This window comes from Barbus barbus (genome assembly GCF_936440315.1).
Source record: "Barbus barbus genome assembly, chromosome: 14".
NCBI lineage: Eukaryota > Metazoa > Chordata > Actinopteri > Cypriniformes > Cyprinidae > Barbus > Barbus barbus.
Window position 1 is genome coordinate 30,992,829 of NC_136742.1, and position 14,271 is coordinate 31,007,099.

The window sequence follows — 14,271 nt, forward strand, 5'->3', positions numbered from 1 at the left end:
ATGTGGGCTGCGTTGTTGAGCAGTGGCGCTGATATTTCACACACTTTAAGCTTTTTTATTTTCCAGAAGTAATAGGATTAGTCCAACGAATCGTTCAGTTTGTAATGCGTACCGAACCAAAAGCCTCGTACCGAACGGTTCAATACAAATACGCGTATCGTTACACCCCAATATATATATATATATATATATATATATATATAATGCACATACATACACACACAGATATATATATATATATGCATACGTTAGGGGTGGCACGGTACATGTATTCGTGCCGAACCGTCACGATAAGGACATCTCGGTTCGGTGCATGAGGCCTTACAACGAATACAAGCAATTCACCCCCAATCCAGAAGGGGGCGCCTGCAGTAATGCAACGCTGTTTGATAACCGCCAGCAGAAGAACAGCGAATGCCATGTAGCGTCATCCGTATCCCTTCTAGCCTTTACCATGAGTTGCGCACTTGAAAACAAAGCCAACTCGACCATGTGCTGATTCTAAACGCGTCTCTCACATAGACTGACAAAGGAGAATACTTTGGAGTATACATGGAGCTTTGTGCTCGTGTATCCTACCTCTCTCATTCGTCACAAATCCAAATATTCCATAATATGTCCATATTTGCGATGTAACGTATCTGAATGCTAAACTATTATTTATTATGTAAATTATAGGCTTTGTACTTCAGTCGCGTTCCAACGGGGACACAGAGGCGGGTGCGCTGATGTTTGGCTCACTGTATTTTATTTTGATAAAGTACCAACTGCGCTGTCAAGTTAGCCATGCTGGAATGGATGTGTTTTGTTTTTGTTTTTTTTGTGTTTGCGCGCTCCGGCGCGATCACTTCAACTGTTTCCTTATACCAGCAGAATCAACTTTAAACACTTATTGTCTTATTAATAATCACTGTATAAAGGTCTGCTTTTATTTGTGTACACTCACAATGAAAACAAAACAGATTTTATATACATAACATGTAATAATATTTAGTATTTTCACATCTAGGTGGAAAAAATTGTAATTTGCACTACTGTCTTTTCAAAATAAATGAAAAGAAACTGAGAATAGTAGATTTCTTATTTGTCCCTATTGTACCGAAATCGTATCGAACCGTTACATCTGTGTACCGTGCCACCCCTAATATAAATATATATATATATACATAGATAATAAATATTATTATTATTACTATTATTAAATTCATCAGGTTAAACCAAACTTTTAATTTGACATGTTGCTGTGAAGAGCTTTTAGAGTTTAGCTTCAGCATCTTCAAACACTGTTTGTGCACACAATATATTTCTATATTTTGCAAATACAGATGGATATTCAAGCTTCTCATGATTTCTCTCTCTCATCTTGTCTTTCAGGGAGTTCATGCCGAAGACGGTTGGCCTCGACCCGAGTCCATTCACCGTCCGCAAACCAGACGAGAGCGCGAAGTCAGTGCTGGGGTGAGTCTGAGAGACCGATCTGTTTGTTCATTCTAGCTCTGCTGTCCTTCAGGTGTGACCATCAGCTCACAGCTCCACCTCATGAAAACAAGACCATTTGTGCTTCGATATGCGTTTATATCATGAATATTCAGAGCCTGAGGCCTGAGCTTCTCATTTCCAGCAGGAAAACTCAAAAACAACGATGCAGACATATACACAATAATCTGGAGCTGCAGAATCTCCAGTGGCTAAAACAACAAATAAAAGTTTTATATTACAATATTTCAATGCTAAATTTTATATTTATGTTATTTAATATATTATTGTGTGTGGTTATGTGTGTGTGTGTGTGTGTGTGTGTGTGTGTGTGTGTATATATATATATATACTTTTAACAGTATGTTCTATGTAGTATGAATATCGGTAGTTTATTTCATTAAATTGTTTTAAATTTAATTTCTGTTAAATTTTTTGTAATTTTGTTGTGTATTTTTCCTCGTTTTTATTAGTTTTAGTTTTTTTTTTATATGAATTTTTATTTCAGTTTTAGTTTTACTGTATTTTAGTACATAAATTTAAGCTATATGAAAAAGAGAAATGTTCTTGTGGCGACTAGCTGAAATAAATTTTTTTAAAGTTGTATTTTATTTCAGATAGCTTTTTTATTATTGTCACGTAATGAAAATGAAAAATAAATTAAATTAAAACAAAAAGCTCAATAAACCTTAATAAAAACTATATTTAAAGAAAAAAGCCCTAAACTAATAAAAAAAAAAAAAAAAAAATATATATATATATATATATATATATATATATATATATATATATATATATATATATATATATATATATATATATATATATATATATATATATATATATGAAGAGTGCAGATGCAAAAGCATCTAAGTGTCATCTGAAATTTTCTTCTAAAATGACTATTTTTATGAGGCTCCTATATTTATGTTCAGTTCTTTCACTTTAATTGCATTGAAAATGACCTATACATTGCCATTACAGTAAAATTACTAAACCTAAACATAGGACCCTAATAAAAATGCAAATTTTAGATTAAAAAACAATTCAGACAGCACTATATATACAGTGCCCTCCATATGTATTGGACAGTAAAGACAAAATTGCTCTGTTGGCTGTGGAGTCAAGACATTTGCAAACATAATTAAAAGATGAATATGAGACAAAACTACAGAATGCCACATTTTATTATTAGCCGTTTCAACACATACATGTTTTACCAAATAAAAAGAACAGCACTTTTAGAGTTCATCCCACTCATTGATGTGTGATAAGTATTGGGACAGTTGAACATAAGGCAGATATAAAAGATTAAAAGCTATTATTTAGTTGCAGATCCCTTAATAAATTCCTTGACTGAACTGGCAGGGTGTTTTGGGTCACTGTCCTGATGCAATATGAAGCACTTCCCTATCAATCTGGTGGCATTTTCTTGAATATTGGTAGGCAAGATGGTTTTGTACCCTTCCAAATTCATTCTGCTACTGTCATCATACATTAAGTCATCAGTAAAGTTGAGAGGGCCTGTTCCAGAGACAGCCATGCACGCCCATGCCATGACACCACCTCCACCATGCTTTACAGATGAGTCTGTATGCTTGGGATCATTGCAGTTCCCTTTGTTTCTCCACATTTTTGCTTTCCCATCACTTAGATAAAGGTTCATCTTTGTCTCATCGGTCCATAAACACAGTTCCAAAACTCTTCTGGCTCACCTTTGTGCTTTTTTGCAAACTCTAATCTTGTCTTTCTATGTTTGGTGCTGGTCAGAGGTTTGCATCTTGCTGTGTAGCATCTGTAATTCTGTGTCAAAGTCTCCTGAGGACAGTAGATTGTCAGAGCATCACCCCAGCTTTCTGGAAGTTGTTGCTGATTTTACAGACACGTCTTTTAGGGTTCATTTTCACAGCTTTTATGATCTGTCTGTCATCAACTACTGTTGTTTTCTCAGCCGATCAGGTAGTTGTTGGTTGCTGGTGTCGTTGGTGGTTTCCAAACTCTTGATTTCTCCATGCCCTTTGTTTTTGCTAGAGCTCTAACTGACTTCCTCTTTTCTTTTAGCATCCAAATTGCTTGCTTTTCTCTCAAAGTCAGCTCCCTCGTCTTCATCCTGGTTTGTGTGTCATCATCGAATGCAAGATTCAGAATACAGAAGTAATGGATATAACTGATACGACACATTCCCTGCTTTTAATATCTGAAGAATTAATGCAACAGGACACAGCTGATCACTTAGAAAGACCTGTGAGGCAACTGCTCCAATACTTATGCTCACATCAGATAGAGGGATGAAACTATAAAAGTGCTGTTCTTTTTATTTGGTAAAACATCTATGTGTTGAAACGGCTAATAATAAAATGTGACATTCTGTAGTTTTGTCTCATATTCATCTTTTAATCATATTTGTAAATATCTTGACTCCACAGCCAACAGAGCAATTTTGTCTTTACTGCTCCAATACTTTTGGAGGGTACTGTAGTTACCAATAATTTTGACCTTGACTGTACATATAATATTCATTTTCCAAGTTGAGTACTGTATCAGTAGCTTCACAACATGCTAACACCAAACTCTATAGAAATGAGTGGAGTTTCCACACATTGTGTGAGGAGAGCTACAGGAAAATGCATAAGCCACATTTTCCTGTTGTAGCCTATTTTATCCATCCATCCAATTTCTATCTATCTATCCATCCATCTATCTATCCATCATCTGACTATTTCCATCCATCCATCCATCCGTCCGTTCATCCGACTTTATCCGTCTATCATCCGACTTTATCCGTCTATCATCCGACTTTATCCGTCTATCATCCGACTTTATCCGTCTATCATCCGACTTTATCCGTCTATCCATCCGACTTTATCCGTCTATCATCCAACTTTATCCGTCTATCATCCGACTTTATCTGTCTATCATCCGACTTTATCCGTCTATCATCCGACTTTATCCGTCTATCATCCGACTTTATCCGTCTATCATCCGACTTTATCCGTCTATCCATCCGACTTTATCCGTCTATCATCCGACTTTATCCGTCTATCATCCGACTTTATCCGTCTATCATCCGACTATTTCTGTCTGTCTGTCTATCTATCATCTGACTATTTGTATCTATCCATCTATCTCTGACAGACTGTATTGCCTTAAGCTTGTAATACTACTTTAAACTTTTTTTAAACTTTCAAACTTTCTGGTCCGTCTTTCTCAAGCCAACTTAAAGTTTGTCTCTACTAACTTTTTTTATCTAGTTAATTGTTAATATAATTCATGTAAAATGTGTTTATGGTTTTAGTTTTAGTTAATGATATAACCCTGGCTCTGGTAGTTCAGCAGGTCAGAGTTGATTTGTTTCCATTGATTGCAGTGTTTTTCCTGTTCAGAGTGACTCTGAGTGTTTTATGAGTGTGTGGATGAGATGCTGATCTGGTTTCTTTGGTCTGGTCTCTCAGCAGTAAGTCCAGTAAGGAGGACGCGGTGTTGCAGAGGAAGACGGCGGCCAGCGCTCCTCCTCCTCCCAGCGAGGAGCAGATCTCCAGCAGCTCTGAGGATGACTCCGAGGAAGAGCGTGAGGAAGATGGGACAGTGTCTCAGCGTTCCACACCGATCAAACTGTCCGAGCCAAGCGACAGCGCCCGCGCGCATGAGGTACAGCTGCCATGCACAACTCATTTATAACATTATCATGCAAAAAAAATCTAAATCAGCAATGATATGTCTCTTCAGAAGAGAATACTAGCATGCTACTTTTACTATTTCTATATTTTGTACATTGTATACAGTATGCAGATGTTTTGTGCACTAGAATACATTTGATGAGATGCTGTATCCCACAATGTAACAGTGTAGTGTACTGGTGTTTGAATGCATACTGTTTTACATGATATTTTTAAACAAATATTATATAAATAGTAGGGATGCATGATATGAAAAATTTTAACCGATAACCGATAATTAAGTCCTTCTCATGGCCTTCTCATATTTTTATATTATAATTTTCATATAATCTGCAGTTTGTGCACCCAGGAGAATACACAATACTTTGTAACAGAAATGGTTTAACAGAATTATGACAGAACTATGGTTTATCTGCAATTAACAACTCATTAACAACAACATTAACAACATTTCATGCATAAAGAAATGCATCTATTCAACGTTTTTAGTGCATGAGGATGAGAAAGTTATATAGTCTTTAAGCAGTGTTGGGAGTAAGGCGTTACAAAAGTAATGCGTTAAAGTAACGTATTACTTTTTTCTGAAACGCAGTAGTGTAAGGCATTACTAATCAATTTTCAGTAATATTTTACTCGGTACATGTTCAGTAATGCTTGCATTACAACACACTTTTAGCCCCCAATTATTATTATTTTAAATTTAATTTAAAGTCGGGCTCCTACTTTTTTTATGTCCCTAGGGCCGGTCTTCAGGCCAATATTCACGTCATAGTTCGTAAATGTAAAAAATGTAAAAGCGCCTGTTTTAAAAATATTTTTGGATTTTGAAAAGCCTGTTGACCTGCCATTTATCTAAGGTGATATTGGAAGGTCTATTTATTTATTTATTTTTTAAACATTCGTTTCTCATTTAGCCTATTTGGTTCCACAGTATTTGCTGATTTGTATTTTATTTAAACTGTGATATTTCTCCCATTATTTTACATCAAGGTGTATGCAGTCCTTGCCTCAAAACTTCCCATCTCACTAATAAACCGATAAATATCGTGCATCCCTAATAAATAAATATACATTAGTAGGGCTGAGCGATTAATTGAAATCAAATCGTGATTTGAGATGTTGTAATATTCGAATCGCAACGCCTGCGATGTGGATGCGATATGACTCTGTTCCAGAGCAAATGCATGCATCTTATTAACCAACTAAGTGAGCGCACCTCCATTCACTTTACAAGTTGTTTGAACATAAATGTGTGTTGGAAGAGTGTGTACACATCCATCCTATAATGATAAAAATCCACCCAGTGGTTTTTTTAAAATCCCCTTTCTGAAATCAGGCTGTTCTGAGGTTCCTGTCAGAATTACGTAGTTCTGTACAGGCCCCTCCCCCACGATAGTTGATTGACACTAGACATCTGAGCCTCTGAAGATGCAGAGGATTAACGTTACTTTCGCTTTGAAGGGAATGCGCCGATCCTGATCTGCCTAAATGCGTCTATGTTCGCGCAAATCGTTAGTGATCCAGCTTTGTCTACAGTGGGTTTTCATGAATCTTTGCAAATCGCCTTTCCTAATAATGTGCTAGTTAGCCAGTTTCACAGCTGAAGTTTAAAGTCTGCTCGTCACTCCACGGAAGAGAGGGGCGGAGTCAGCAGAGCTCATTAGCATTTAAAGCAACATGGACTAGAATAGTGTGCTGAAAACAGAGCTGATTTTGACATGGTAAAAAAGGTGTTTTTTACACTACCATTGAGAAATTTAATTAAAGTATGTTATAGACTTTTCATTAAGACCCTAAAGAATCATATCAACTTGTGGGAGCAGGAGGCTCTGTTGGAGTGATAGAGAGCGAGGTTTCCCCGGTAACGCTGTACACAAAGCAGAGCTCCGCTCACAAACGCTGCTTTATCAGACATTATATGCAAGATGAAATGAAAATGACATCCAAAATTTTCTGAAAGCTCAACCAAGCGTTCTCCCCAACCGCCAACCATTAGAATTTCCGTAGGCGGGATTTATTTTAATGATATTCTAATGAGCCACTTTGTGATATCACAAATACAGGAAAACAACTTTGTAGTCCAAACGAGCCGTTCGTTGTAGTTCTTGAAAAGGGACTTTTCTTTTAACAAAATATTTCCCTATGGAGTGGACTTTGAGATTTGTAACTTTGTAGATTTTTTTTATGCCCAAACATACATACTACACACTGACTAAAATTCAAAAAGTGAAAACGCATAATCGGACCCCTTTAAAACAGAAAGAATAAAGGCATAGTTACATTTGTTTACTCTTCTTTGGATTTTCGGTCTATATCATTGTTTGCTGTGTATCACAATAATCAGTCGTGTCATCGCGTTCATGGTCAGACGTACCGCTGGATCAGCGCCTTTATTCACGCATATTTCATTTGAAGAAGACATGACATGTGCGCGAGCACAGTGCTGGTTCATGTTTGGAGCACGAAAGAATATGAAATATACTCACAAACACTTGAAACATGCCTGCTCCGTTCCGGATATGGGATTTATCTTAATCATTTCAGCTATTTTTTTTTTTGTCTTGTGGATTATATGTAAACATCTTTTATGTAAAATATCTTATTCAGGACAGTACTAAACAAAAAATAACATGCATTTTGTATGACCTCTCTTATTTTAAAATTATTCACATTTTCACAGATCCTACGAGGGGTTCACAAACTTTCGCATGCCACTGTATATTCTGATGATTTCTGTGTACAGAATCAAAATCAAAATGTCCAGATTTTGAAATCATCCTGCGGACTCTAATTTTAATAAGCGTTTAAGTCAACTAGATGATTACAGCACATTGAAAATATACATAACCGGAAATAACGGAGCAGTATTATTTCAAAATAGAAGTGCGTCACGAGGCTCAGTGCAAGTAGTCCATTACCAGTAAGAAACTACTAAACTTTGGGGGGAATCATGGCACATGCTGATTGGATCATAATTTTAAAAAAAATTAATGTTGTTTATACAGTTTAGTTTTTATTTATTTAGTTTTTATTTCAGCTGATTGTGGCACAGTTGTTCAAAAAAGTAAAATATGTATATTTTGCCTCAATTTTTAATATTAGAAAATATTAATATAAATAATTAATACATTTGCTACATTAATTATATTGACAGTTAATTATGCAAATTGCGCGTTAAGTCAGAATTGCGAGAAATAAAGTCAGAATTGCGAGATATAAACTTGCAATTTTGAGAAAAAAAATTTCCTCTTCAAAATTGGACTTTATAACTCGCAATTGCGAGTTTATATTTCACAATTATATGATTAAAAAAAAGTCAGAATTGCACGATATTACCAAGCAATTCTGGCTTTATATCTCAAAATTCTGTGAAAAAAAAAGTCAAAATTGTGAGATAAAAAGTATCAATAACCTTTTTTTATTTTTTTTATTCAGTGGTGGAAACAGGCTTCCATACACATATCATGCTGTAATGGGGTTTATATTCTGGAGAAATGTTACCTGAGGAAACCTTGTTGCATGCATAGAGTCAGTGAGTCTCATTGATAAAGACTCTTTTCACACTTTTATTTCTTTCTAATTTGTAGCATGCAAATTACTTTAACTGACACAATGTTGCTCATAATGCAATGCATAGAGAACAACAAACAGTATTTATTGATTGCAAAATGTCATCAAAATCTCGTCTTACTGTCGTGAATCTTTTGCTTTAGTCAAACAGATGGCACTAAATATTTGTTTTTTTTTGCATGTTTAAAAACACTAAATGACTTAAATGATGTAGCAATGAATGAATGGATAACATAAATGCTACATTAATATATATAGGGCACAACGGGGCTAAAGGCGCCTTTCATATTATTTTCATCTAAACCACTAGATGGCACAAAAACATGGCGTAGCACTTTGCAAAACATCCGCTTTTCAACATGCATGCGTTTATTTGTCTGATCTTTGACGTGATCGCGCGCAGCAGGGCAAAGTTGATCCTGTGCTTACTTGATCTAATATTTTATATTTTTTTAAATGTTGTAGAATTGCTAAAATTAATGCATATATTTTGAGACAAAGGTCTTCATAATTTTCAGTTTTGTTTAAGATAATTAAAGCAACAGTTTTTAAATCACAAAAGAATATGTAAAAGTATGGTATTTGGGGTAAAAAGCACCCCGGCACACATTAATTAACATGATAATTAATAGATCGCTGACTTTTCCATTTGTTCACATGACATGGTTAGATTCAGATGGTAAATATCATATATTATGTTGTTATAAATATAATATATTGTGTTGAGTGTCCATATTAGAGATAATCACCATGTTTAGAATGAAACCATCATATTGAAATATTATGATAATAAAATATCATTTGTTGTTACTACTGTAAATATATTTTCAATTATTATTGGATCTCCTTCAATACTTTCAGAATCTTTTCTTATTAAAATGATTTTATTTCTGTTTTAAAATATTTATTTTTATATGACATATTTTATATGATAGTTGGCCTATATTTATTGAACTTTCTTTTCTTTTTTTTCAAATTAAGCAGAAAACAGTACAATCTTTGCTAAAGCGATTGTTTTTAACAAGTATGAACTTTACATTATTAAAACATAATTTTAGCTGAAGTATTTGTCAATACCGTATGCCTTTTGCCCCGTGTCTGGGTTAAAAGACCCCCTTGCCACCGCATACATTTATAAGATTTTAAACTTGAATGATATATTTTCACACAAAATCTGTTGCTCCATTGATGTTCAATACAACGTATATATTTTTTCAGCAATTATACATTTTAGGCGCAGTGAATAGCACATTATTTCTTAAGGTGGGCCTTTAGCCCTGTTGTACCCTATATATATAGAGAGAGAGAGAGAGATTATTTTTGTTTTTTTATTTCACTTTTATTTCATTTTTATTTTTTTGCATGTTTTACATTTGGCCATTTCTAATGCATTCAGCAGGTGAATGAACAACATAAATGCAACATAAAAAAATATGCATGTGTAATTTGTATATTTTGTTATACATTTTTAGATTTATTTTATTTATTGCATATTTCACATTTGGCAGTTTCTAATGCATTCATTAGTTGAATAAACAAATGCAACATTAAAAATATAGTATTGTTGATATTTGTGTGTGTGTATATATATGCAGTGGTGGAAATGGACAACATTTACTGGGGGGACTCTAACTTTGGGTAACAATGGTCATTTTAGATTACCTTTTGGATGCATTTAATCATAAAACCATTTATAATCTATGAAAACATTTATTAACAACATATGTCATATTTTCTCTAAACCTTCTTGTACATTAAGACAGGCATCTGCAATTCTGCCCATATTAAAGATGCGTTGTGTTTGAATTTGTGCATCTTATAATATAATTATTATTAATGACCTCTTGTGTTTAATAAAAAAAAACATTGATTAGTGAAATGAACTAATGACATCATAAAATATTAGAATGATTGTCTCTCATTGGCCTGATTAGCTAAGCCCTCAAAACACGTCTTATTTAGCGGTACAGTATTGCATGATTTGTAGATTATATTTAATAGTTTACACTTTGCATAACGTTTTCAATTAGTTTTAAAAGGTAACATTACATTCTTAAGGACTCTACACTTACGTTTCTTTACAGGAGCACTAGTGCTTTTACTTAAATAAAATAATTAATTAATTAGGAACACCTTCTGATCAATGACAGAAATGAACCGTACTATTATAAGGTGTTTTGTGACTCCTTGTGTTTTTTTTAACCTTTGGAATGCCATTTTTAACTTTATTAAATGTATGTTATATGTTGTGCCAAAAATAGATTTATTAACTTTTTGTAAAAAAAATATTAAACAATAAATTCATTTAAAATAATAAGATACAATCAGGAAGACCTGAAATCAGCAACAATTAATCTTTGCACGGAACAGAAGAGCACAAATATGGAATATTTACAGATTTTAACAAGACTCAGAGGTGGCATTAATACATAAAAACAATGTTATGAGATTGAATATAGAAACATTAAACAATTAAAATTGATACTTTAACAATGAAACTCCCACTGTCTGTCACTGAATCATTCATCTAATCGATTCGTTCAAACGGCTGATTCATTAAGGAATGAAGCAAGTGACTCTCTTTATGAATGGATCATTGAATCATCGACTCACTAGATTTGTTCAAAAACAAAGATTCATTCATAATCGAAACAGCGCTGTGTTTTCTTGGAGATGCGCAGTGGCTGGGATCACTTTTGTAGTCTTTTGAATGGATAAAATATAGAAATCACTTTAATTTTCAAATAAATCTAACCGGTTGGAAATGAAACGCCGTCCCCCCCTCGAAATCCCCCCCTCCATTTCCAGCCCTGTATATATGTACATATATGTATGTATATGTGTGTGTGTGTGTGTGTGTGTGTGTGTGTATATATATATATGATAATGTATGATGATGGTGTTTGCAAGTGGATGAAATGAGGAAGGTCCAAACTGAAGGATGGAGATATTAATGATTCTGAATGAAAGCGTCACACAGATCTGCTTCTGTCCTCTGATTGTTTGTCACAGTCACACTGACCTGTTGCCATGGCAGGACACACACACACACACACACACACGTGTTGATGTGTGAGTGTATGAAGGCAGTGTTGTGTGTGATTTGTTAGATGTCAGGAGAGCAGAAGTGAGTATTCAGTCAAGGTTTCCTGCACTGAAATCTGTAGTAAACATCTGGAAACAGCAGTTACAGACACGGCTGTGACACGTGATCATGACATGCAGCCAGCAGAACTGACGGATATCCCTTTTAATAGTTTTTCTTCTTTTTTTGGGGGGGCGGAGAAATTTTTCTTCCCCATTTTTCCTTTTTTACATTTTTAAATGTTGTCCTATTGTTTTGTTTTTTTCTTTTTAATTTCTTTCTTTGTTTTGTTTTTTGGAAAAAGCTTTCTATTGTTATTTTTTCCCTTTTTATGCTTTCTTCTTTTGGCTTTTCTTTCTGAAAAAATATTTAAATGTATGTATTTTTTAACATGACCTGGACATGTTTCTGTGAGATTAACCTGAAGCTTTGACACGATTAGACACCATTTGCTCATGTCAGCACCAAACTAATCTAAAAAGTTACTCTAAAAGGTTGTTTATTAGTTTTTTTGAAAAACATGTTTTCAAAAATATTTATATATCGCATTGGACAGTCTGAGTATTAATCTGACCTGAATTATATCCCAATTTCTTGATGATAAAATCATAAAAAAATCTACATTGTCATTTACAAACATGGCAGATATTTTATCCTGAAGTGACTTGCATTGCATTTTAAGTGTATATCAATATGAATTGAAATCAGCAAGTGTGTTCAATTTTCCACGACACGAGTCTTCTGGCCTAAAGTCTCCAGTCTGTCTGTTGAGTGTTTTTGTTCTGTCACGTTCGTTTTTCACTCATGTTATTCTCGAGCGGAGCTTCATTTCTCATACGGCTCACGTGTAAGGCTTCGCTCGTCGCGTGCAAAACTCAACGACCGCAGCTGATGAAATATTTAAGCGTGAAAACCTCATTACCTGCGATACTGTAATTACCCTGGTGCGTGGGAAATGTCGCATTAGTCACGTCTTGAGTTTAATCAGTATGTATACGAGTAAAACAGCAGACGCGGGGCCGCCGGAGGGAAACACCCGTCAGTCGTTACGTAACAGCGGCTCGTTAGTGAAGGGAGACCCTTCAGTTCACTTCTCAGTGTTTGATGTGTTTGGACGGACTCTTAAACAGCTTTATGCTGCTTTAAAACACATACAGCACAATATATTTTCCTTTAAACAATAACCTTTAAGATTTTACAATAAGATTTTTTAAGTCTCTTCTGCTCACCAGGACTGCATTTATTTGATCAAAAATACTGTCAAAATTTTGAAATATTATTATGATTTAATGTTTTCTATGTGAATATATGTTAAAATGTCATTTATTTCTGTGATCAAAGCTGTATTTTCAGCATCATTACTGCCGTCTTCAGTGTCACATGACCCTTCAGAAATCATTCTGATATGCTGAACTCTGTCTGCCATCTGTGTGTGACCTTTGCCCTCACTGACCCTTTGACCTGTGTGACCTTACAGGATCAGCCTCAGCAGCGTCTGCCGCCCGTGAGAGAGACATATGGCCTGAACCTGCTGGCCAACCCGCCGGATGAAGACATCCTCATATACCACAGGTCAGAAGATCAAAAATACAGTAAAAATTATGAAATATTATTACAATTTAAAATAGATATCTTCTATGTGAATATCTGTTAAACTGTCATTTATTCCTGTGATTTCAAAGCTGAATTTTCAGCATCATTACTCCAGTCTTCAGTGTCACATGATCCTTCAGAAATCATTCTAATATACTGATTTATTGAAATATGCATTTCTCATTATTATCAATTAGGGCTGGGCGATATGGCCCAAAAAAAAAAACAAAAAATCAGATTTACGATTTAAATCGACCCCCCCCCCCCCCCACACACACACACACACACACACTTAAAATCAATCTGCAGACGACAAAGAAATAGTTCAAAACAAGTTCTAACTTTACGGAGTGTCTCTTTACACTAAGTGCAAATAGCCCGCCTTGTTGGCAAAGGCTATTTACAGTAACTCCGCCCACCAACCTGCGATTGATTTAGTCAACAAAAAGACGCCCATATAGCATCAATTTCAGTGGCGTAGATGGTAAGGCTCATGCAGTTCGAGCCCGCCTTTTACCAAACTTTTTTCTCCGTTTTCAAATCTCATATCGCATCAAAAAGGCATTTATTTTCAATAAAAATGAAGGAAATAATAAAAAAGTTGAAAATAAAGTATCAGGTAGGTGTAGGGAGGGCTTTATTGTCCCAATAAGGTGGCATCCATTTAATAATTTGAATTAAGTAAAAAAAATGTATATAGCACCTTTCACTGCAAGGAGTCACAAAGTGCTTTACAACACTATCAGTAAAACAAATCAAACATGCATTCAGTCAAAAATAAAATAAAAACATAAAAACAAAACAAATTAGAGACCGAATATCTCTAATGTATGTATGTGTATATATATATATATATATATATATATATAT

At 34.6% G+C, this 14,271-nt stretch overlaps 1 protein-coding gene across 6 annotated transcripts in view; it reads left to right on the forward strand.

Annotated features, from left to right (window-relative positions):
* Positions 1-14,271, forward strand: part of LOC306880242 (polyphosphoinositide phosphatase-like) — a 73,086-nt gene that overhangs the window by 46,541 nt on the left and 12,274 nt on the right. For 3 of the 6 annotated variants that reach the window (XM_079433640.1, XM_079433642.1, XM_079433641.1), the window contains exons 20-22: positions 1,375-1,458; positions 4,932-5,124; positions 13,286-13,380. In XM_079433640.1, the coding sequence (XP_079289766.1) occupies positions 1,375-1,458; positions 4,932-5,124; positions 13,286-13,380 (372 nt within the window). Of the gene's footprint in view, positions 1-1,374; positions 1,459-4,928; positions 5,125-13,285; positions 13,381-14,271 lie in introns of all 6 variants that reach the window. The other 3 variants (XM_079433637.1, XM_079433638.1, XM_079433639.1) reach the window with 1 other exon arrangement.